At 40.0% G+C, this 25,453-nt stretch overlaps 1 protein-coding gene across 4 annotated transcripts in view; it reads right to left on the bottom strand.

Moving 5' to 3' along the window:
• Positions 1 to 407: 407 nt before the first annotated feature.
• Positions 408 to 25,453, bottom strand: part of KLHL32 (kelch like family member 32) — a 124,267-nt gene continuing 99,221 nt past the window's right edge. For 3 of the 4 annotated variants that reach the window (XM_057410820.1, XM_057410822.1, XM_057410821.1), the window contains 5 exons: positions 17,591 to 18,317; positions 7,804 to 7,862; positions 5,192 to 5,384; positions 3,034 to 3,128; positions 408 to 1,197 (listed from right to left, as the gene is read on the bottom strand). In XM_057410820.1, the coding sequence (XP_057266803.1) occupies positions 1,036 to 1,197; positions 3,034 to 3,128; positions 5,192 to 5,384; positions 7,804 to 7,862; positions 17,591 to 18,317 (1,236 nt within the window). In that variant the 3' untranslated portion in view covers positions 408 to 1,035. Of the gene's footprint in view, positions 1,198 to 3,033; positions 3,129 to 5,191; positions 5,385 to 7,803; positions 7,863 to 17,590; positions 18,318 to 25,453 lie in introns of those variants that run through there. The other variant, XM_057410823.1, reaches the window with a different exon arrangement.

Raw genomic sequence — 25,453 nt, 5'->3', positions numbered from 1 at the left:
ACTGGCATATGTCTGGAGTAGGGAACAGAGACACACTATATAAACTGAAAGAATAAATAAATAAATATTGACATTGTTCTACACCTGTTTAGCCTCTGGAGACCAGTGATTTGTGGGACCATATGTTGGACAAAATGAGACTGTTCGTTGATAATTGTAAATGTGGTGACCCTTTGCAAACTGGATATTAAAAATATTAAGTAAATGGCACATTTTAATTACACAGTAAAGAGGCTGTTCTCCACCATTAAAAGACTGCAGCTGTCAGGAGAAATTGATCATATGACAGAAGGTAACATTTATTTGATAGTAGACCTTGGTAAATGACATCACAAATGATCTTTAGATCCTCAAACAAACGCATTTGGTTGACACTTGGTTCAACCAAAAGCTTCAGTGTCTCTTTGTCTTTCAGCTAAGACCATTTTTATCTGTTCCTTAGTTACTACAGAGCTATTTTGGTTTTTATTTTTGTCTTAATCTGCTTTGCAGTATTTAAATGTCAAATGAAGTATTATTAAATGAGAAACTGTAAACGATGGAGTTTGGAATTGGAAGTCAATACATCTGTTTTTCTTTTTGCCAAAGGTATCGAGTAAGTTGCATAATTACCACAGTATTGTATCATCTTTGTCAACATAAACAGAGCTTTATATCAGCTTTGAAAGTGCCATTAGTGAACAACTGAGCGTGCAGACTCCAAAGAAGAGCAGCCCAGGAGGAGCTGTGGGTATTCACAATGCCTTATGAAGTTGCATAAGGAAATGAAGTAGAGATAGGTAGCAAGTAGTCACCAGCAGAAATGCCCAATGCTCTCATGTAAATGCTTCTACACCTGAGGCAAAGGAGAGAAACTGCAGACAGTTTTCGTATCTTCCTTCTTGCCTACTGTTATCCGACTTTAAGACAAATGTGTGAAGGTAAAGCAGCAGCCCGTGTGGATTGATTCTTCTGATGCAGAGAAACCCTTCTATACACAGGGTTTGATTTTCCCTCCCCTCCACTTCTGATTTTATGAAGTGCACATTCCTTGTCTCACATTGCTCCGATCCTGTGGTGAGGCACTTGCAAAGTCTGAAGGTTGGGGCATGTGAAATAAGGAGCTGGAAGAAAGCATGCTGCTATTCCATTGGAAGCGAAGGGGAGTGTAGGCCCATAGAATACTTCTTCCTTCCCTTCCTTGCTAACATCCAGCACCTACAGGTCAAAGCATACAAAATATTTCAGGAATCACAGAAGAAAGACGAAACAAATTTTGCTGGCACACACCACATGTGCACACACCCTAACAGAAAGGTAGTTTCAGCTCATTTTTAGATTGTATTTATGGATCTGGTGATGTATTGGTGTCCTCATCACCCAAATCTTAATGCTAGTCCAGGCGCTCAGTAGAAGACAAGTGACATTGGATCCTGCTTCCTGGCAGCAGGAAGCGCAGCCATGCAAGTAAGGTACTCTGCAAAGGTGCTACTGTTACCACAGGGCATGAATCATTTGTCAGCTTGGGGGTATATAGGGAGCAAGGGAGCTCTGTGAAAGTTGGAAAGGCCAAATAAATGACAGAAAGAAAATGAAGATGTGTGGAAAAAGTGGATTTTTTTTTCTTCCAAAGAATGCAACCTCAATTTTGCTGTATTTGAAGATAAAAGGGTTAGTTTTGCTGGTTAAAGCCAGGCACACTGCCAACAACTGAGAAGGGACAGCGCACACAGCTCTGCCAAAGCACTCATTATACTTCTCTTCCCTTTAATACATGGATTGTCTCGGCAGGCTGCCAAGTTCATGACCGGTTTGGGGATGTGGACAAATGCCCATTTAAGAAAGCAAGATCCCAGGACCATTTGCCTTGTCACTAAGCAGTATTTAAACCCAGGTGCAATACAACAAAGTACCTGCTGATTATAAAAGAGCATGTTGGTGGAGTACAGCCACCACCTTGATATTGTGTTATTACTCCATCTGAAGCACTGTATGTCAGCTAATGGTATCCTGAGACAGACTGAAGGACTTTTTCTAATGACAATTATTAGGTATGGTATCCAACAACTTTGTAAGACACAATTACACTATGACCAGAACATGGTTTTAACTGCTTATCTATTCTTTACAAACATATGCTAATAAGTGTTTATTATAAGACCAGCAGCTCAACATTCTAATACACTGCCTTTTTATGCTAAGTCTAACTTGTAGTCTTATGGGACAGTTTGGAGGTGAAATCCTAAAATCCAAAAAGTTGGAAGCTAATAAAAAGTTTTGTTTATCAGCAAAAGTGCAGAAGCTGAGATGTAAACACGAGTTTCTGTCTGTAACTGCTCAGCTGGTCACAAAGTGATGGCTGTGGTGCAGATTTGTTTCACTCAAACACTCAGGAAGATAAGAATTTCCCAATTTCTGTACAGGAATACCTGAAAGCCATGGATCTGCAGGCAAGCTGCTCTTATACAAGATGAGATAGCAGAAGAGTTTGTTGGATAACCTATTGCCTACCGCAGGGATCAAAAAACTTCCATTCAAGCTTTGAAGCAGTAAGCGCTAGGGCAGGTTGCAGGCTGACTGAACTTTGACAAAGAACAACTTGTTAACTCTGGCTGCTCTTCAGAAAGGCAACTTGGAGAGGAGAAGAAATGAAAACCTAAGATGTGCTGAAAAAATTGTTAGCCTGTGCTCCATCATTCATTTTTGCAACCCTTTTACTTTTGGAGTTGATTGTTTAACCTGAGACTATATACCCATTATTTTATCCAAACCTTGCCAAAGGAGAGACTCCTCATATCCAAACCTTGCCAAAGGAGAGACTCCTCAATCCCGTTTTACTAGAATATAGTAGAAGAATTGCATCTATTGGCTCAGCTGGAAAATTTTTAATATCCGTAGTATTTCCTCTCTCTGTTTATGCAGTTCAGTGGCTGCATGAGAAACAACTTTAATCTCTCCATTTCACATGCATTTTTCTTTTTGAATAACCTCTGTGCAAAATGTATCCTTGTGAAATTATTGGAAAAGACTTTAAAAGAAACCTTAATCACTCACCTGGATACATGCCAAAGGCTCATTTGTCCAAATCGAATAGCCACCAACTAAATATATTCTACCATTGTGGACAGCAACTCCAGACTCATTTTGACCTAAAGCAAAAAAAGAAAATAGAAACCACTTTCAGTTTTTAATTAACCCTTTTAACACCAAATGTTGGAGTTCTGTAATAAGATGCAAATGCACCTGGCAGTAATTTGACTGTTTCAGAATTCACAACATGGAAGAGTGAAGGTGAAGCATGAGGTCTGTTCTTTGCTCTCTGCAGGAGCCCCGTACGGTGCTGTCCAGAGAGATACCCCAGAAAAGCAGTAAACTGAGGCTGTGCAGGGGACCATCTGCTGCCTCCTCAATGACACAGGTTTTTGTACATGAGTATATCCTAAGTGATAGGCAAGCTCCCCACCTGCCTCTCAGCTACTATCACACATGAACATCCAGATAGACACGCAGGCCGAGAGAGCTGAACGCTCCTCACGTTCTGCCCACACCTGTTCACCCCCCTGTTCCTCCAGGTACAAGTATGGTGACAACTGCAGAAGCTGCTGTGCAGCTCATCCCCATAGCAACGGTCTCCTGAACAAGTTTAGAAGTTTTGAAGGATAAATACAGCATTAAGAAAGTCTGCATTACACAGTGCAATGGGCACATTTACCACCAGTTGCAGAGATGCAAAGAAGGGCTTACATGGCTTCTTAAGGTGCAGGTTATACAAACAACCCACCAGGTTGTATCAGGAGAGGCTACTATCTATCTCATAGCATTTAGTGGTATAAGGTCAGCTCCAGAACGAGGGTGCCTGCAGTGCCAGGGCCTTTGGAGCAAATCAGATGATGTCTTTCTCAAAGGCTGTCAATACCTCCAGATAATAAAATTAAATAATAAAAATAATGTAAAATAAAAACTGTAAAGCAAAAGAAATATGAAAAACTGTTCTGTTTCACACTGTATAACTCCTTTTTAATCTATGCCTCTCTCCCCAGTGTCCATCAAATATTCTGATTACTAGATTCAGAAACTAAACAACCCTGCTCCAAATCCCAGATATTAAGAAAGCCAATGAAATATCTTACAGAATGAAGTTGCCACTAGAACAGCTTTTCAACCTACCAGGAGGAAAATGACATAAGGTGACTGTCTTATTTGTCAGACATTCATTGCTCTGACATGCTGTTCCCAGCTAGCCTGAGCTTCTAGTTAAGCTCCTACATCCTTTGTATCCTTTTCAGTGGTAGATCTCAGAAATCTATGCAACATGAAACTGAAAAGGATGAAGAGTGAGGAAGGCTCAGTCCTAGGACTCCTGTAGCAGCCAGTACTGTTACTAATTGAGCTCCAATTCTGCTGCACAAGAGAACGGCCCCACCATTAATGCTGTCCTTTTGTAGAAATCCACCCTTTTCTGCAAAGCTACTCTGGGAATGTGTCACATGCCTGTCTCTCCCAGGGATTCAAGGTAGTAGTACATCTGGGAACTGGATCAGGTGGCAGAGAAATTTGGTGGATTGGGTGGCAGGGACAGTGAGTTGCAATGCTTTGCAAGTTACGGCTGTAACAGTTCTTCCTTCACAGATGCTGTAGCTAACTGAGCTGCTCAGCTCAACCCTGACTTGACAGAATTCCAACAAAGACACCTCCTTTCAGGTAATTCATTAAAAAGGTACCGTTCAGAAATAAGTGACGGTTAATGGATTTCAACGGAAGTTGTGCCCTACAGTGGCAGCAGGAAGCACTACAAACCGATGTTATAATGGTAGAGACACATCTGCCTTTCGTACAATCAAACAGGGAGCTAAACCTATCGCTGCTGACAAACTTCTGAAGAATCAAAAATAAGTACTGGTAGTACTATTTTTGATGGTTTAATCTTTTTTCTTTTTTAATCTTTTTTTTAAACCCCCTTTTTGATGGTTTAATTAAATTTATGTATACACCTTTTTAAAAATTTAGTCTATGAAGTGGTAAAACAAATGTTTTGTAGAACACTGAATGCTGGAACAGTAATCAAGTGTCTTGTTGGCCAGTGATGGTCCCTAAATCTGAAGCAATTGCAGCAAAGTTGTGGAGTTCCACGTACCAAAGACATTTAAAGGGACAAGAAATTATATTTTATTTTAATAGTAGGGATTTTCCCCTTCTGGTGTACAATACTCACCTGTCAACATGTTGAAGCTGCAGCGTGTCCACTGGTCAGCATCTATGCTGTAGGAGTCTATGTGCCGAACCAGGATCCGATCGTTGTTGTAGTCAAGATCATTCCCGCCTAACACGTAAAGCTTCCTTTGGACAGCAGCCATGGAGTGATACACTCTCCTCTGCAACATCGGGCTACGGCTTAACCACTTATTCTGAAAAAAGAAAGACAGAACTTGTCTCAGCACTGCTCAGAAACATACCTATAGTAGTAGTAAAGTAATAGTAGCATGTTGCTGGTGTTCCCCTTCCCCTTGGCCAGAAATCACAAGTGAATATACTTGTGTTGTTCACATGTTAAACGTGTGCTGGTTATAACACTGACTAGACATACTGGACTTTCAACATATGGTTATGGTTTTCACATTTAAATTCACTAGTTTAGTAGTATTTCTTACTCTGTATTTTTTCTGTTTAGCTTATCGGCTTTCAAAGCTTTTTTCCTTCTTTGTAATTCAGCAGTAAATCCTCCTTAAGGAAGACTATTAGATGTCTCCTTTGTATACAGTGCTAAAATTATCTGTACCAACTAGCTCTGTTATGAGAGAAGGGAGATACTTCTACCTTTCGTTATTCAGAGGCTTATTTGATCTTATCCTTAGGGAATGAAGCAATCAGGAAAAATAATTTCCTACAGAATCTTCTCAAATGATTCGTGTATTTGGTTTAATGCTAACCCTTTATTTGTGGGCACTTACAAAGTAATGTCTTTTTGCATATTTTTCTTTTTGTTAACAATATTCAAGAATTATACCTGTTCAGGGAGGGGTAGGAAGGCACAGAAGAAGAGGGATTAAAGCATGGCATTTTAAACCTAAGAAAACAATTGCTTCTGTTATGCTTACCAAATCAAACAACCTGACAACGGACAAGATTAGTTGGTTTAAGTGAAGGAAGTTAAAATCTGTGCCAAAATTCTTTGCATTACATGTGCTACTGCTTGCAGTAACTCAAGAGCCTCTAATACTACTGCCTTTTAACCTCTGAAATATATAGCTATACATTTCAATGTCTAATAGTTGGATATTAGGCATTAATATTTGCATTAGTAGTCCGCTGTCTTAACACCAGACTATAGACACCATCTGCTTTGCAAAGCCTGCCTGCATCCCCTGATTATATCTTTAGCTTCCTCCACTGCAGTGCCTGCCAGGTGAGCCGCAAAGCACTGCAAAGGCAAAGAAACAGAGGGGCCTGGTGGGGTCATTTCTAATAAGCCGGCGTGTGAATACTAATCAGTGGTGGGGAAGCAGAGGTCACCCCAGCCAGCTTGTTGGCAGGTAGCTGTGTGCTCTGTGGCAGATGGCAGGCATTATCGACTCGCCACAAAGGCCTCGCGCGAAGCAAGCGCTGGTGCTGAATGATAGAGTTATTGAGATTCTGTGTGAGATGCAAGCAGATGTGATGGTTTCCAGTACCCACCGTAAACAATATGCCAGCAGAATTTTTAAAAAGAGCTTGTGTGTACAAACATGGAGCGGACCTCATTTGAAGAATGCGAGTGTACAGTTCCTCCGTAACTCTTTACACGCCAGGCCAGGCTTGTCACTGTCAGCATGACGTGCTGAAGCAGCCCTGCCACTGGTATTTGGGGGGCAAGTTTCATGTCAGCACATAAAAAAATCAAACCCAAAGATATACACAAGAGAGAGTGTCTAAACATATGTCCCGCTCATAAGCAAAGTAAGGTTGCTGCTTGTAATTACTACTTGGATTTAGGACAAATGGGCATTTGTATAATCGATGCATAAAACTGCACCTCAAAAAGAAAGAGGCAGGTGAGTCACTGCCTGCTTTCTGCTTCAGAACCTGTACATTTAGAAAGGCAGTAGGAACCACACAGAAGTATCTCTTGGCACAATCTGGTTCCAAATACAGCAATCAAAGCCCCTATCCTACAATCAGAAAAGTCAATACCCTTCCTTCCACGTGGGTGTAAATCAGGCTATGCAACTCTGATTGCAAGCTTAGGACTTTTAATTCCTAATACAAGCAAGAGGGCATAACCATGCCCTAACCCTCTGAAATGGTTACTGAGCCATGCTAACCTAATCAAAACACATACATAATGTATGAAATAATCCCTAAAAGATATTTTAGGTGCTTGGGTAATGAAATGATAGGCACCGTTGCAGCCAGCAGAATAAGTCATGGCCAGGTAGCACAGTTCTGAAAGTATGCAGAAAACAAAAAGCCTGTATATGAAATTTAAAGCAGAAATGCCAGTGACAAGGAGCAGTTTTGTGACATTGACTTTAAGTATACGTTGCCCAGGGCTGTTGGATTACACAAAAAAATGAACAAGCAAAATAAATACTGATAAATACAGGGGATTTAAAGCACACTTTTTGTATTTAATAAGATGTTTCTAATGCCTATGGGCTTAAAAAACATAAGAAGTCAGTTTCTCTATTACTCTGTTAAACTCACATATCCATACAAAGTGGATTTAAAACATCAACTAATTCAAATGGTCATTATTTTTAGCCTTAGAAAATCATTGTATTTATTTGCTAAGAGACCTGACTGAAGCAAAACATATGAGAAAAACACACACACAACACAGATACCCACCTGCTTGGGATCATAGACCATGAGCCTGTTTTGATACTGTGCAGTATTTGTTACTCCTCCTATGAAAAAGTTTATACAGATTACACTTTTTCACATAAGCAAAACGAGGACCAAGATCAGGTACAGCATAATAACCAATTCTAGGGCTCATTTGCTGACATAATTACATTGCATAGTACCACTTATGTTTACATTCCACTGCACTTTTTAATCTGGTTACAAGAGAACAAGTGGCACATTTGTCAAACACCTAGAAATGCAAAATAGCAACACACCCCCCCCACACACACACACACTTCCTTTCTAAAGCTAATTCTATGGGCTAAAACTGAGATAAAAATTGATCTGTTTATACATGACCCTGTTCAAGCACCTCCCGTATGAAGACAGGCTGAGAAAGTTGGGACTGTTCAGCCTGGAGAAGAGAAGGCTGCATGAAGACCTCATAGCAGCCTTCCAGTATCTGAAGGGGCCTATAGGGATGCTGGGGAGGGACTCTTCATTAGAGACTGTAGTGATAGGACAGGGGGTAATGGATTAAAACTTAAACAGGGGAAGTTTATGTTGGATATAAGGAAGAAGATTTTCAATGTGAGGGTGGTGAGGCACCGGAATGGGTTGCCCAGGGAGGTTGTGAATGCTCCATCCCTGGCAGTGTTCAAGGCCAGGTTGGACAGAGCCTTGGATGGTATGGTTTAGTGTGAGGTGTCCCTGCCCATGGCAGGGGGGTTGGAACTACATGATCTTAAGGTCCTTTCCAACCCCAACTATTCTATAATTCTATGATCCTAAGAAGTGCGCAGAGTGTGACACCATTTAAAGGAGGAGGAGGTAGGCTTGAGTCTGAGAGAAGGAAGAGGTCAGAGAAGAGCTCTGCCTAGCGAGGAACCCGATGTGGGACACTGCTGCCAGCTGGAAAGCATAATGCAAGCCTGTACTACTTTGCTTACCTGCATACTTGAAGGAAATCCTGTATTATTCTCTATAACACCTCCTGGCTTAATTGTAGACTTAATACTGGGAGGTTCCTCCATATTCACCAGAAGCAACACTACCATTTACTTTTGATAATGTTTAAGCAAGATACAAAGCACCACAGAAAAGCCCAGAATAATGTCTGACCCCAGCAAATGCCATAAACCAACTATTTAGCTCAATACAGTATACGTTTAATGCCCAATCATGCTGCTCTCCCTTGGTTTTAAATGGCAAATCTCACTGGTGGAAAAATTCTTCAGACTCAAATCTCTAATCTCCCCTGCATAAACATGTTCCAGAGGGTGCTCAAGCCTCCTGAGGACATGGTGTCACTGCAGCATGGCCACAGGTCCCAGTCCCCTCGCTGTCACCACCCTGGGCCACGAATGACACTTGAGAACTACACCTCACCTTTCATCCTCCCAGAAGGGCTGGACATAATCAGGACATGCCAGCGGCTACAAAACAATGAAATTCATATTGACAAACTATTTATATTACAGTTTTAACAGCATGTTCTGATGACAGACAAAATCCACAGCAATGAGAGAAAGGAATTTCATCTGTCATTACGTTTGCTGATGCTCCTCTTTTTGTGAGGACATCCCTTGTTTCAGACAGAGCAGTGGCAGAGTTGCATTCATTCCTGCTGGCTGACCTATGGCCCTCCTCCTACTGAGGCCATTGGGTCTCTTTCTAGTGTTAGCATGGCTCTGTGCTGGGGAATCCTGACTTTGCTGGCTTCCAGCTGCACCTAGCACAGCATTTTGGTTCAGAGCCATACTGTGATTTTGAAGCAACTCCCCATTTGTCACGTGTCATTTTAGGCTGTAGGGTGGGACTGGTGTGTATTCAAGTTAAACCAAAAGCTTTGTTTCAGATGTGCACCAGCTGTGCTCCAGTTCCTAACAGGGAGTAAGAATGTGATGGCTTTGTACCAGCTGAGTACTGGGAATATTTGATCCAGAGAATCAGAGTAAACATAATCCAAAGCAAAAAATGTGAACTGGACATAGAGTAGATAGATATAGAGAACTCGTCACCAAAGTTTTACCTGCTGATCTGTCCCTACTGGGCTGAGCTACTTGCTAACACGGATGTACCCACTGATCACTGCAAAATTACTTGAGTGAGGCCAAGAATCTGATCAATGGATAGTAGAAATTACAGACAAATCTATCCAAGATTCTTGTCTTCAACTGCAACAGCAGGGAGTAACACTATTGTTTGGGTGCATCTCTGCAAGCACCAGCCTGTACTGGGGCTACACTTGGATAGCATAAGCTCCTCAAAGATGCTTACAGGCTAAGAGACAGCTGAGATGAGATGTACTCTTTCCAAACTGTTTCTAAAATACTATGCCGCACACTGCCTACCAGAGTACCTGTGAAGTACACATGCAAGAATACGCATTGGAAAGCAGTGACTGCTCCCGTGTCTAATCCCACAGTTTGTTATTTGCCTCTGCACTGTTGTGCAGCCTTCACAGTGTTAGCAGGCATCAGCCACATGCACAATACAGTCTTTTCTAATACCTGGTTTGTAGTTTGATTTTCTTTTACATACTTATTTTCACTCCTAGCATATTGTTTAAAAAATGAGATGTCAGATTAGTATTTTGAGAAACAAAGATCATAGTTATTTGGGTGGTTACCTCCAGAATGTTAAATTACAGCAGATGCATTGGAAACACAATGCTGGGTCACGTATTTTCATTCGGAAAGAACACCTTAATTTGGGGGGAAAGATATGGAGGAAGAAAGAAGTGGCTTGCTTTCTTGTGAAATAATGAAATAATCAAATAAGCAAAAGTATTTGCTTCTCTTCACAAAGAGCCCCTCATATCAAGTACACAGCTTACATTTTTTCCCTGCAATATTGCTCATCTGTGGTGTTTTATCATTACATTCCCTTCACATACCGCTCTTCACTTTTAGATTAATCTGCCAAAATGAGATGCTATGGATTTGCATACAGATTTGACTACACAAAAATAGATCTGGAATTAATAACAGTCTCTATATGTTTTAATTTCTTCTAGACTTGAGTACCCTTGCCTCCAGCAGTATTCTTGGCTTTGAAAGTCATCAAGCTGATTTGTCTGCTCTTAGGTTATGATGCCACATGCTGCTACACTGTCCCCTGCAATCAAAGTGCTCACAGAGATAGATTCCATGCCTTCCCCTAACAAGTATATTTTATAGATTGGCAGTTTTGATCTCCCCTCCCCAGGGGGATAATCTGCATCTTAACAGGTTTCTATAGATACATCTGTCATTAAATATGCCATCTTATATCTGCATCAATTTTCAAACTCAAGTTCCTCCTAACTTTGAAGTGCTATAGCAAAAGTTTAAAATTTTCTGCCAAAATCAATGCCCTCTTGAACTATTTTTTTTTTATTATTTTTATATACTCCAGGCAGCTGGGAAAGGGTAAAACAAGAGCAGGCTCTTCAAAAATAGTAAAAGGGGAAAAAAAGTTTCAATGGTACTAAAAATAATACATGTTTTCTCAGTAGACAAAACCGGGGTAATTCCAAGATAATTTCTTAAACTTCTCTGCAGCGTTTTCTTTGAGGAAAGGAGGGGAAAGGCAGGGAGGCATCATAACAACACTTGAAAAGAAGTATTTAAGAATACAAACTATGCTATTAAATTTGATGTCAAGCACGTGGTAGTAACCCATCAGTTAAAGAAAGGAAAAAAAAAAGTCTGTCTGGGTAAATGACAGAAAATTAACAGCTTGGGCAGCCCTTGCTGGGTTTTATAAATGGAGTGATGATTGCATCATATGAGCAGCTTGCCTTGAGGACTAGAGTTTCTTGGAGGCAAGGAGCACCCTCAGGACAAGCCCGTGTCTCTCTTGCTCTTACAGACATGACAACATGCTCATGCAAAGCCCAGCACCCAACCTGCGGGCTTACAGTGTTTTACCACTGCCACAGTCACTGCTCCTCACTCCCTTGAAGGCTGTAAACACTGCTTTTTAAGCCTTCCAAGATCCATAACTACCCACCTCATACAACAGTGCCCTTCTACACAGGAAAGTTGCTGGAGGATTTCAAGATCCGCTTTGTCCAGCCCTTTTCCACACATGGAAAATATTTTGGGTTGTTCCAGCCCCCCATTAGCCCACAAGCTACACTGAAAAACACCTTCAATAAAGACACTTCCAAAAGAGAAGAGTGTAGATTCAACACCATTTTCCCAATGGAAAATTTATAATCCATATTTATAACATGTCCTAGTAAGCCCCCCATATGACTCAAGAAATCTAATTCAGTCCAAAACCCCCAGAAAATCTCACAACTCTCTCTGAAGTCCCCAAGTGCTAGGCTGCCTGCATGAAACAGAGTTTACTGGGAGACATGTAAAACTACATGTTGGCAAAGAGCTCTCATGTGTATTCCTTTCAGCAAATCCAGGGAATATATAGACTCTCATGACATGTACCCCAAGGCACTCTCCTATTTTAAAATAGAAATCTCTTGTCTCTTACATGTCTGTGTGTTAAACACAAGATAATCCTTCCTCAGCATGTAAGCCCACCCTAATGAGTCCCCTGGAAGACACCATCTCTAATTAACACTGTTCCACCCCAGATGCAATCCAGTTTCAAACAACAGGGACACAAGCCCTTGTCTGCCTGTAGGTAGGTTTTCTCAAATCATTAAAGCCTGACATCTACAATCAATCTAGAAAGAATCAATGGCATCAAACCTATAATGTCCATGCTTGAAAGGGTGTGAGAACCATTATTATTAAACAGTATAACAATAATAGTCTGAGAGAGTTGGGGTTGTTCAACCTGGAAAAGAGAAGGCTCTGGGGAAACCTTATAGCTGCCTTCCAGTACCTAAAGGGGACCTACAAGAAATCTGAAGAGGGACTTCTTATAAGGTTATGTAGTGACAGAAGAAGGGAATGGCTTTAAACTGCAAGAGGGTAGATTTAAATTTAGGAAAAATAATCTTCACCAAGAGGGTGGTGAGACACTTGCACAGGTTGCCCAGTGAAGCTGTGGCTGCCTAATCCCTGGCAGTGCTCAAGGCCAGGTTGGATGGAGCTTTGAGCAACCTGGTCTAGTGGAAGTTGTCCCTCTCCACGGCAGGGGGTTGGAAGTAGATGACCTTTAAGATCCCTTCAAACCCAAACCATTCAATGGTTCTGTGATTCTATGAATAGTAATTATAAAGAAATACTGTTCTATATACAGACTAAGACTGGGCCACTGAGGCAACTCTAATGTACTACTTAATCTCCCTCTCCTAGTAATTTCTGTGCTAGCCACACTGCAAAACCTGATTTGGTTAAATAGTGCAAATTTCTATTTATTCAAGATTGATTTTTGATAACAGGTTTTTATAGGCATTTACCGAGACAAAAAAAAATTCTTCTGTTCACAACAGCATATTGATAGTAAGGTGACACTTTTCACCCCAAACCACTTGCTAATTCAGAATAGTTCTCAAAGAACTATTCATGTGATCTCCATCCTTTCCTTAGTCAAAATCTCTGCCATTAACGGGAAAGTTGAATTTCCATGTGCAAGTCAGGATGTGATTTCACACATGCTGACACACTGTCAGGCAACTTGGACCTCTGCAAAACAACTGAATACTTTGATTCAGAGAGGACTTTTCATGCGCTAATCTCCTGAGCATTTAAAGCAGAGGGGAAGCCTCCTTATCCCCAGCTGCAGGTGCATGAACGGCCCAGAGCTGAAGTGCCTGGCAGGGGTGCCTGCCCCTCTCTGTCCCCAGGGGCACTACACCTATACGGGAGGAGGAAGGTTAATGTGTATAGAAAAGTAGGTCTCCAGATTTGCACATGCATGCCATGGAGGTTGCAGGGAAATGGGCATAGTTCAAGTTTTCACCCGTATGGAAAATATTTCCCTGCTTTTATAAGGAATGATTATTAGCAGTGTTGAACTCTAAAGGGTTTGGTGCATTTTGTTTCTCTTTCACTCAAATACTTTGCTTTTCAAGCATGTGTTATACAAGTCATTTGTGAAATGGGTCACAGTGTCAGATGTTAACCGGGGCCTGTAAGACTCATTTTTCTATAAAATTTCCAAACCATCTGCCCAATGTTCTACTGTTAATATGGAAAACTTATTTGTTGTGGTTTAACTCCAGCCAACAAGTAAACCCCACACAGCCGCTTCCTCACTCCCCCGCTGGTGGGATTGGGAAGAGAATCAGAAGAGCAAAAGTGAGAAAACTTGTGGCCTGAAGATACAGTTTCATAGGTAAAACAAAAGCCACGCATACAAGCAAAGGAAAACAAGGAATTCATTCACCGGTTCCCAAGGGCAGGCTGGTGTTCAGCCATCTCCAGGAAAGCAGAGCTCCATCACGTGCAACAGTTACTTGGGAAGACAAACAGCATCACTCCGAATGTCCCTCCCTTCCTCCACCTTCCCCCAGCTTTATATGTGAGCATGACACCGTATGATTGGGATATCCCTTTGGTCAGTTGGGGTCAGGTGTCCTGGCTGTGTCCCCTCACAACTCCTTGTGCACCCACAGCCACTCACTGGTGGGGTAGTGTGAGGAGCAGAAAAGGCCTTGACCCTGTTTAAGCATTGCTCAGCAATAACTAAAACATCCCTGTGTTACCAACACTGTTTCCAGCACAAATCCAAAATATACTGGCTACTATGAAGAAAATTAACTCTATCCCAGCCATAACCAGCATATTATTTTAATGAATTCCCATCTCTTTTTTTTTTTTGGTAAGAAAATGAAATATAATGAGGGCTATGAAAAAAAAAGACACAAATATAAAAATATGTTCCACAATAAATGGAGCTCAAAAAACTCAAGAGCTGAACCCACTTGTTCAGACCAGAGGGTCCAACTAGTTCCAGAGTGCACAAGACTCCCTCTGAGCCTTCTGGCAGGCTAAAAACCCCAAAGAGGTGGTGGCAGTTTAGGAATCCCTCTGTCACCTAAAACATCGGCAACCCATCTCCTATTGCCAGCATGTGCTTATACTTGTACAGCGTTTTGTTTAGCACGTTTCCATGATTTCATGCTCTAGAATTTTTTTATTCTTTCTCATACTTGTCCCAAAGGAACAGCAAAGTAAAGCTGAAAATGAATCCCAATAATAACAATAATAGAAACCCCTTAAGTCTAGTCAGCTTTTGATTAGCAAAGCCTTTAGGAGACAACGGCACTGATGCTTTGGCTATAAAGTAAATGGTCAATGTGCGGGTCATGTTTTTCTGACTCTCTACACAAATACAAGGGCTAGAAACTTCTATTATCACTATTTAATTTAGTTACTTACTAAAAATCTGGGCACATTTTCATGGCTACCTTGCCAGCTGGTATTAGCAGACTGACTTTGAGAACTCTCACTGGTGACCCGTATTTCCCAGAAAAAGCAGCAGGGATACAGCTCAGAAACAACCCTAACGCAGACTAATTTTTTAATTAGCTAATTTTAGGCCACATACTTCAAAATTATGTTGCCTCCTGCATTACTGATTACTTTTATGCTAACACCTCATATTTGATGATGAATAGCGGATTTTTTTCAGCAGTAACTACTGATATTTTTTGAGCAATAAAACATCTCTCAGTAACTATTCCCCTGCCCCTGAATATACACGTACAGTGAGCTACATTCTGTCCCTAACCAATTAATAAGAGAAAGCTAGCTACGGTTATTGCATCTCCATCTACCTTAATTTTTAAAATAACTATTCAATACACAGAAAACAGTTTTCAATCCTGAGTACATAATTCAGATCAATACCCTACTGAAGTTTTGCATAGCATGCTCACGTACTTCAAAACCTGTCAAGATCTAGCAACTCAAAACTGCTAAGCATTTTCTCAAAAACTATACAAAATACAACCAGAAAGTCCTGTCTATTTTATTCCACTGCTAAAATATTGCTCCTTATTGTGACTTCACAACCAAAGTCATGTTTTCAAATATAAATCGAACAACACTGATTGATATTTTTTGTTTGTTTTCCAAGTTTTAGACAGCTCACCTAATAGCCTTCCACTTACCTCTTCTCCTGATTCTACCGTATTAGAGGCTGTATTAGAGGCATATCCTTGGACACAATACCACACTGCTTCATTATATAAATGCAGATAGTATTTAAGCACACAGGGAGGCATGCATTGCACTTACGTAACTAAGCACATTAATTAATCCTCAGCATAATTTTTCATGAAGCAAGGACCACACTCTGATGGATATTTCCAGTGCTCTTTCAATTATTTTAGATGAATATACTTAACACAATTTCCTAAAAAGCCTTGGTTTTCATAAATATACTGACAAACATAAACCACAAGAGGGAAGGAAAAAAACCAGAATCTAGACACAGCATGGCAGTAGCATCCATGTTCTTGAATTGCCCATCAGACACACATCTCTCTCTATTGATAAAATAGGAAAGGTACTGAATAAACACAGGGTAATGCTCTGAACACACCCAGCAGGCACCCTAAAGCAGAAACCCTGTTTCTGTACCATACCTGGGTTTCAAAGTCCGCCTCATGCACACTTCAGGGTGAACATGCAGCACAAACTCTACAAGACTCTTTTAATGCCTGTTGCTGAAGAAAACAGCCCAAAGCACCTGCCAGGGATCATGGTGGTGATTTCCTGTGTTCTGTCATGCTTTTAATTCCAAAGTCATGATTCATTAGTTTAGTCTATATGTATAAAAATAGATACTTGCTACCTCCCTATCCGTGCTTGGGAATCCATTCCCATAATGCACTTAATCCGTGTGGACAGGAAGGTACATCTGTAAATCACTCCACTAACTTAAATGACATACTTTGAGGAGCACAGTGAAGGCCTAAGTAGCTAACCTAATCTTTCATTCACAGACCATCTTTTCACTGGAGTCATCCCAGACCATATTAAAATCTCCAGAGGTTATCTACAATGAAGATGGCAATCAACGAACATTTTCCTCAAGGACTGGACTCATTTACTTATTAACTTCCTTGATAAATATTACAACTTTATAACCTTTCATGACACACTCACTAAAAAGCGGGTATTTTTCTGTCAAATCTTCTGTAGACAGCATCAAGCTTATTGCAAAGTGACTAATACCAGAAAAGTCACTACAAAGACTGATGACACAACATCCTCAGCTTCCATCAATGTGCACATAAACTGCACATGCTGTGTTGCAAAAGATATGTTAGCTTAAGATTACAAGGCCTAGACTTACATCTTTGCATGTGTCTTAAAGCCACCCATGAAGTCCTGTGCCCTTGTTACGGACAGTCAGAGCCCGTTCATGATTTCTGACAAAAGTCATCTTGGCTTGTTACAATATCCTGAAGAGCAAGTGGGAGCAATTCATACATCTGCCTTCAAGCAGGTTGACACAAGCCAACAATCACTTAATTCTCCATTTCATTATTAGGAATAAATGCAGTGGTACCAGACCATTTTACAGAAACTCAGTCTTGTTTTTTAGGAAACATCCAGACCCTGTCACCTGAAATTTGTTCAAAAGTGCATTATCATTCCAAATCACTGTAATTTTTAAATAGCAAATGGAGGTAGCACATACATAGCTTGAAACACAGAGAGATATTTAGCAGACAAAAAAACCTGTATAGGTATGTTATGCTCCTATACTTCTAATAAAGCTTGATAGTATGCTTCCAGGATTAAATTCTTTGAAATACCCAACTACTAAGACAAAAGTTATCATGACATATAAACCAAAGAAGATTTTTTAGTTTCATTTGAGACAGTATTTTGGTATTTTGTTAGTACCTCAAACTGTGTGAAACGTTTTCTACCTGATATCCAAAGAAGACCATCCACCACATATCCTGCATGGCATGAGAGCGATCGATCAAAGGACTGTACAAAGGTCCACTTGTTCTTCTTGGGGCAATAGCGTTCCACTGTAGGTAAGACCTGACGTAATTCATTCCTGCCCCCTACTGCATAGAGGTACTCATCCACTGCTCCCAGCACAAAGTGTTCCCGACAGTTCTTCATTGGAGCTATCTCAGCCCAAGAGTTAGTGCGGGGGTCATATCGACAGGCAGTTCTCACCGCACAAGTGCGCCCTGTGGAGTGCTCTGCCTCTCCACCAGCTACAAAGAGAAAGTCTCCCATGATAGCAACACAGTGGTGGCTTCTCCCTACAGGCATAGGTGCAAGCTCGCTCCAGTTTGCAATCCCTGCGATATGAACGTTCTCTTGATCTACCGGATTGAAGTAGCGCAATTCCTTCACTTTACAGATTTCACGTTTTTTCCCACCAATAATGTAAAGAGTATCTGACTGGAAGCGAGGTTTTGTCCTTCTGGTTTGCCAGACTGGCTGTGCATAGACGCTCTGGTGGTAAGCCAAGGCCTCATTAACAAGAGCTGTTGCAGTTTCACTAGCTTGGACAAGAGGATGAGAAAGGGCTACGGTATGCAATGTATCCACATCCATAAGGCCAAAGCGGACATACTGGAGAAGTTCATCCATGTACTGGTAGCGGCAGTTGTGCTCCAACCACCTCACAGCCAGCTAAATGTGGGGGGAAGGAAGGGAAAAACAAGACACCAATTATTTGTGTACAATTCTGTTGAAATTTGGTCTTTTGAAAACTGCTTGCATTCCAAGAGCTGCTGTATAGTTGCCTCAGTAGCGACACCTATCAATACAAAAAGCAGTTATGAAAGCATGTAAGTCAACATGAAACATACTTCCTAAAACTCTACTTACAATATACATAAAAGCATTGTACTGCTCCAGTTCCACTGAAGAATTTCCACAGCATTATCAGATTGCAATACTGCTAAGCAATACTCTTTATGCAAACTGTTAGTAACGCTGTAAGAAACCACAAGATCCCAGAATAAAGCTGCAGGAGCAATAACGTTAATGTAGGGGCTATGTGATCACAGGAGACCATGGACACACTAGAAAGAAAAGAAAGATTACCATTAGATGATTAGAAAGAAAAGCCCTTTCTCCCCTCCATCTTTCATTCTATTTTTGACAAAATTTTGAAGGAATATAACAAAATGCATACTGAATCCTTCAATGATTTTTTCTTCTTAATTTATTTCATTCATAAAGTGGAGAGGGGTGTAAAGAGACCATAAATTAAGCAGAGAAGAGGCTCTACTGGTTGGGACTGACAGGAAGCAGCAAGGAAAGACTCTAAAACTGTTCAGCAATTACAGCTGGTATTAATAGCCAAAATTAAACATAGTTTTTAAATTACATAAAGTATATCAAATCCAACCAGGCTTTGAGGCTAGGAAGGGCCTAAACCATTAAGAACTGTTGTATAAGTTATTACTGAAAATGTCCAGTGATGAAGATATCCACACTTCCTAGGGAAAACCATTCCCATGCTCACCTATCCCCTCATACAGATTTTCTAGTTTGTTACCTTCCTTTCCTTCTCCATCTTTGATGCATTTTAATGTGTGTGCTGCACTTTCCTCTTCCCTGAATGAAAAAGTATCTCAGTCCATGTTGGGTCACCTTTTCTAAACCTCTGTTGCATGGCTTACAGTTCTCCGTCATTGAAGGAAAATGCCCCTCTTTCTTTAGTGTCTGCTGCAGATAACTGGATGTGAACTTTCTCTTAGGGCTGTAGTAGTAACAAATAGATTAGAAGGATCTCTTTGACTGTGACAATCTATTGCCATTCTTGTCTGTACATCACTACACAAGACTCCCAGTGCACAATGTCATTGCTGCTTCACATTTAAGCTTATGGCTGAGTATCATTTCTACCTCTTTTTTTTTTTCTGCTGGACTCCCACAAAGCATTATGCTTTCTCTGCCATTACTGGATTCTACACTATTTATTTCAGGCCACTGCTCCAATCTGTCAAGATCATTCTCAATCTTAACTAAAAGCTGCACGAACACCATTCCACCTTCTGATTGTCCAAATCCATAAACCCCATATTTTTCTTTCATCCAAGTCATTAACAAAGATGTTAACTAGTTATGGATGAAGACAGACTCCTCTACTTGATAATTCATTTCATCCTGTCAAAGAACTTGTGGAGCAGGAGTTCCGAATTAGCTGTGCAGTAACAACAATTTCAGCTAAAACTTACTGCCCTGTACTGCTCATGGGAATGTCACAAGATGGAGCTGAAGAGAAAGGTTTCTATTACTCATGACTTTCATATATGTGTAGTCCATCAAATCTATCGTTACTTCTGTATTCTGTCAGAGGGAAGCCAACAAACTAAGCCCACCTTCTAAGATTCATTTGAAACACTTTTTCTTCACTGTTCTGTTCAACCCTTGTGAAACAAAGAATGAGGGCATAAAAAATTGCAACAGTAGTTCAGACAGTTAAATGTATTTAATTTCAAAATGTGCATTAACTATATGTGTTTAGACTTGCTAGTAAAAAAGGTGTCAATTAAATACATTTGAAAGTGTTTATGGACTTGAAATCATTGAGCATTATATTCACAGGTTTTAAGTCCACCAGATCAATTGTCTCCTACCAAGTGGTTTTAGGCAACTCCCTCCTCCATGCCTTGGGCCCTGTGAATCATTCCTCAAAGTCTTCAGAAGCCTGTAGCTTTCATCATTGACTAGACACTTGAAATCAAAGAGAAATTCCAGCTACCTTCATCATGATGAAGACCCTAAATGAATTCATACCAACTGAATGAGGTGTGAGTTGCTGTATTAAAAGAGAGCAATTTACAGAACCTGAGTTCTTATCTGTCAACACCTGCATCCAGCAGCTTAGTTTATTTTCCTTATAGTTTGTGCCTTCATTCACATATAAAATGGCATCATGGAAATATCACCTGTGCTATAATGACAGACTCTTCAAAGGTATTACAGACTCTTAAACACATGCACCAATGTAAACATTTGTAAACTCTTGTTCTTTTAGAACAAGAGGTAATGGACTCAAGCTGCACCAAGGAAAATTTAGATTGGATATTAGAAAAAATTTCTTTACTGAGAGGGATTTCAGGTATTGGAACAAGCTTCCCAGTCCTGGAAGTGTTAAAAAACTATGTAGATGAGACCCTCAGTGATATGGTTTAGTGGTGGACTTGACAGTCCTGGGGTAATGCTTGGACTTGATGATCTTAAAGGTCTTTTCCAATCTAGTTGATTCTATGATTCTGTGATTCTATAAACCAGGTCTTGATAACCATAAGGCTTTTGAAGGAAATTCAACAGTAATGCCTGCTAATATCTTAGAACTTCATCTTTCCTCTTTTCTTTATTGTCCTACCTCCTACCCCCCAAGAAATACTATACAAATGCACAAGCAACACTACATAAAAAGACACAGTATCTACATTCATTTCTGCATACAGAATGTGTGATGATCTGCAGTAGAAGGGATAGATGTTGCATTACATTTCCTCTGCTCCATGAAGTTGGGCAAAAGCAACTTGGTTCATACTGAGTTTGGTCTGCACTGAGAATATTCCTGGAGTTGTAAAATTGTTTCACTGAAACCAATAATGCTTAATGTTTCTCTAAAATCACAGAATTTCTAAACCATGACAACGATAGTGCAAAGTGATTCTGGTGGCACTCATAGAAGATGTACAATCTATTCCCGGTCTTGAACCAAAACTTTCTCAATCCTTTCCTACATTATTTCATCCCCACTCATCTGTCCTGCACATTTATGAAAACTTTTGAATCTTTCACAATTAAGTTTATTGCAATTTACAATTACAATTATAATCCTCTACATGCTGAACTTAGAGGTATCTTTGGTCTACACTGGTTCCATCTCTCCCTTCTGACAAGCAGCTGCAACACAGAGGGAAAAGGTGAATTCCAGGCTGTCTTTTGTGTAGGTTGCTAGTGGCTCTTATCAGACTATCTGTCCGAGACCAGTTTGCAGTGCAGTACTGCATTTTACTATAATAATTTAGAAAGTGGGGCTAAGAAGCCTCCAAATCACTATTACCTGGATGGTCTGTCAGTAGGCAGGTTCTACCAGGTCTTAGGGAGACATCTGAGGTCTGGGAATGACAATGTGATTAGAAGCTCCTGCCCAACTCATGCTACTGTTTGACAACAGTACCCCGTGTGACCCACACCGGATCCTTGGCACTACAGGGCAGAGAAAAGGCCTTAAGAGCTAAAAGCTATAATGTTTTCATCTCCTTGTCTTGCTATTGATAACAATGACTGCTACTTGATTTTAAATGCCATAAATTAATTTGGGGAAATTCTTTAATAATAATGGCTAGGAATTTAAGCTACAAATGTAGGTATTTTTATGTATATTCATGGAATACAGGACCAACTCCTAAATTATGACACAATGCTGTGGAACAGCTCATATGGTTTTAGGGACACTCAAACTGAGGTTTAGGCTTCTACATTTGTTATGCAACACGCACTTTTACAGTGCTCCCTAGCAGAACATGGTGTTTCACACTGTGGAGGCATGGAAAAATATAGTTATCTCTGTGTGTGATATTCTAGTCATTGGATGGTTTGGCAGCTACTGCAATGCTGGAGAAGTTCAAAAGAATGAAAATTCAGTTCTCAAGGTTTTTGCTTGTAGTAAAAATAGTCACTGATAGACTGTAGTACAATTCTAAATTTCTTTCAGTATAAAGGAGGGAAATACAACACCCATGAACATATGGCAGATTTGCAAACTTTCATGTAACATATCAGCAAACACCTGTATATTTATCAACACAAGTTCTACCACCTTTACTCAGTTTTTGTTTAATCTAGACTTAGGAACCTGGTGTCCACATAGAAACCCTCAAATTCACCCCCATCTACACACTAATTACAGGATATATTTTTTAGCCTCTCTGGCAGTAGTGATTAGCAACTATAATCAGTATTGGCAAAATAAACTCAAAGCCATTATACACTTTACGACACTGCAAGAAAAGACATTCAGGCTTCTCTAAGGAGATAACAATAGTACTTGAAATCATAACTGTGTTTAAAACACAAACAAGCAAAAAAAAAAAAACAAAAAAACAACAAACAAACCAAAAAACAACAAACCACCAGAGACCACCCACAATTTTGAGGTTTTAAAGATTTGTATCACTGCTAAATAATTTACAAAAATGAGGAACGACTCCTACTCCTGGTGCCATATAGGCAAATTCTGTTTAAACTGTTAGAAGCTTCTTTTCTATTAATTTTAATGTATGAGTGTGAGAAAATAGGAAGCTACAGCATAGTGCCTATATCAACTTTAATAAATAATACATTTTGCCATATTCATCTTCTAAACTAAGCAAATGACAAAAGTAGACCCTCAGAAGGACAGGATTTTCAAATCAGATTAATTCTCTTACTCTAAAGCCTTAACCCAAGGGATTTTTCTTCTCCAAGGTTACATTACATTACTTGATTTAGCAACGAACTACATTCTCAAAACAGCAGAAAACAGATGGAAAAATATATTGTGGCACAGTTAGAGCATACTTCTAAGCACACCTGCATGTTGGATTGCGATTTCATTGCATTTCCAACAGCTGCTTCTGCTTCCAGCAGGGTACTTCAACAGTCCAATTCACACAGCCTCGGAACATGAGCCTTCCTCCCTGCTGTTAATGATGCATGTATCACACACATGCCACAGCCAGAGAGGACACAGATTAAAGCTGAATTAAGAGTTTCACTCCTTTTGAAGATAAGTCGTGCAGTAAGTAGTTACCTGATCTTTTGGGCTGCTAGCTATCCCAGGTACCAAGAGAGCCCAGCATGCCTGTATCTTGCCCATTCAGCATCCCCCTGCAATCCTTCTCATGCCACTTTGCCAGGAAATGTACCAGATCTTCACTTTACATCACAGCAAGTTTGCTAACCAGAAAAGCCAAGCTACTTTGTGAGTGCAAAAAGCTTTACATACTCATTTAGACCCAGGTTTGCTTGGAAACTGCTTTAAGTCATAAACTCAGTGGCAGGGAAAGTTTCTGTCCACAGTGCTTTGAGACAAAATGCTTCTCTAAGCCTGAGCTCTGTGAGAGGCAAGGGTCATGGGAACTCCAGTGAAGTTATCTTGGTCTGCTCTTCTGTTGATGTATTCATGCTGTAGCCTCACAGACTGCAAAGGAACTACTCTAGTTTATACCATCTAAGGTCCCCAATAACTGAAATGAAGCCAAAAACTGACAGTAGGGGGAAAAATGAGGGGTTTTGAGTTTGGTTTTTTTTAGCAACAACAAGGAAAAGGAAACATTAATTTTTATAAAGTTTCACAACAATGAATTCACAGTTTCATTAAAGCAAATGGAAATATTAAATAGAGTAACATAGTGAAGAGTCTCATTCTAGGAGAAAAGACAATTCTAAATATGGAAACACAAGTGGAGGAATGCATTTTCCTGGACTGAGATCAGATATATTCAACACGTATTGTCTGATTTCTGCATGACGATCTGATGATGATATATATACTAGGGAAAGAGAAAGAACATTTTTCAACACAAATCTCACCTGAGCAGTCCTTCTGTGCTTAACATAAGCAAAAACATTTCAGAAAAAAAAAATCAAATTAATATCTTTGTATATATGTATAGCATACTGGAAAATGCTATAGAACTGCTCCTGTTGATAAATAAGCCAAAGAGTCATGAAAGCTACACGATAGCTACAGCAATCTAAGGCACTAAGGAAACTTCAAAAAGCAAAACCTAGACTTAACTAGTTCAGTATATGAACACTAGAAATATGTATTTTGGAGCTAAACTCATACACGATTTCAACTTTAGCTGAATTTTATCTAACTCAGCAAGCCTTAGGTGTTCCAGACTGGAATGTCTTGCCACAAAACTGCTGTCACTCTCAGCTGGCTATTGGCAGTACCATCTGGCTCTTCAAATCTCAAGTCCAGGAGCAGAATCTATGGATAAACCAGGACATTTACTAAAGCTCTAAACCAAAGCCCACTGAAGGCTATGGAGGATCTTCCACCTCCTCAAAATGAATGCAGTTTTACAAAGGGCCTGAATTTGGATCTCTGAAAGGTCTTAGTCCTCCTCTGTCTCTTCAGAGACTACAAAGGACATTTTAAGTAAAGTGGACCTAGTTGGTCTCTATCACCCATTTAAGAATAAAAACATATGGGTGAAGAATCGTTGCTGGGAAAAAAAAACAACAAACCAACCAACCAACCACAGACACACTTTTTCAAAGCCATGAGTTGCACATGAACATTTTTAGAAGTTAGTAAGTAACCATATAGCACAATCTCCTTGCAATTGAATCAATCAGATACTACTTTACAGTTGTGGACAGCATGGAAAATAAGTGGCTCAAGCCTAGATGCAGGAGAGCCTTAAAGATGGAAATCTTTTTCTTTTATTTTGAATTAAAAATGTGCATAAAAATAAGACTGTAATGAGCTGCATGTAGAACTATCAAAATTATAAGGTATTTGCATTTCTTTTGCACCTTGAGCCAAACAACTACAAAATTATGCATAGGATTCTCTCAATCTGAACACAGTAAATATTAATAATCTCTGAATCAGCAATGAAATACCTTTTGCCCCTGAACCCTGAAGAGAGACTTTTCAATTCAAAAAGTTGTAGTACAGTGACTGAGACCATATTTACAAGGCACCGAGCTGAGGCATACGTGTGTAGCCTGTGAAAATAAAGCTCTGCCATCCCCCACCCTCTTTACACAGAGACATTTTAAAATTACCTGTTTGT

The sequence above is a fragment of the Pezoporus wallicus genome, unplaced genomic scaffold, assembly GCF_028554395.1.
Source record: "Pezoporus wallicus isolate ANWC-B61680 ecotype Strahan unplaced genomic scaffold, APGP_CSIRO_Pwel_v1 contig_747, whole genome shotgun sequence".
Classification (NCBI taxonomy): Eukaryota; Metazoa; Chordata; class Aves; order Psittaciformes; family Psittacidae; genus Pezoporus; species Pezoporus wallicus.
The sequence above is the reverse complement of the archived record's forward strand: the minus strand, read 5'-3'. Positions and strand labels throughout refer to the sequence as shown.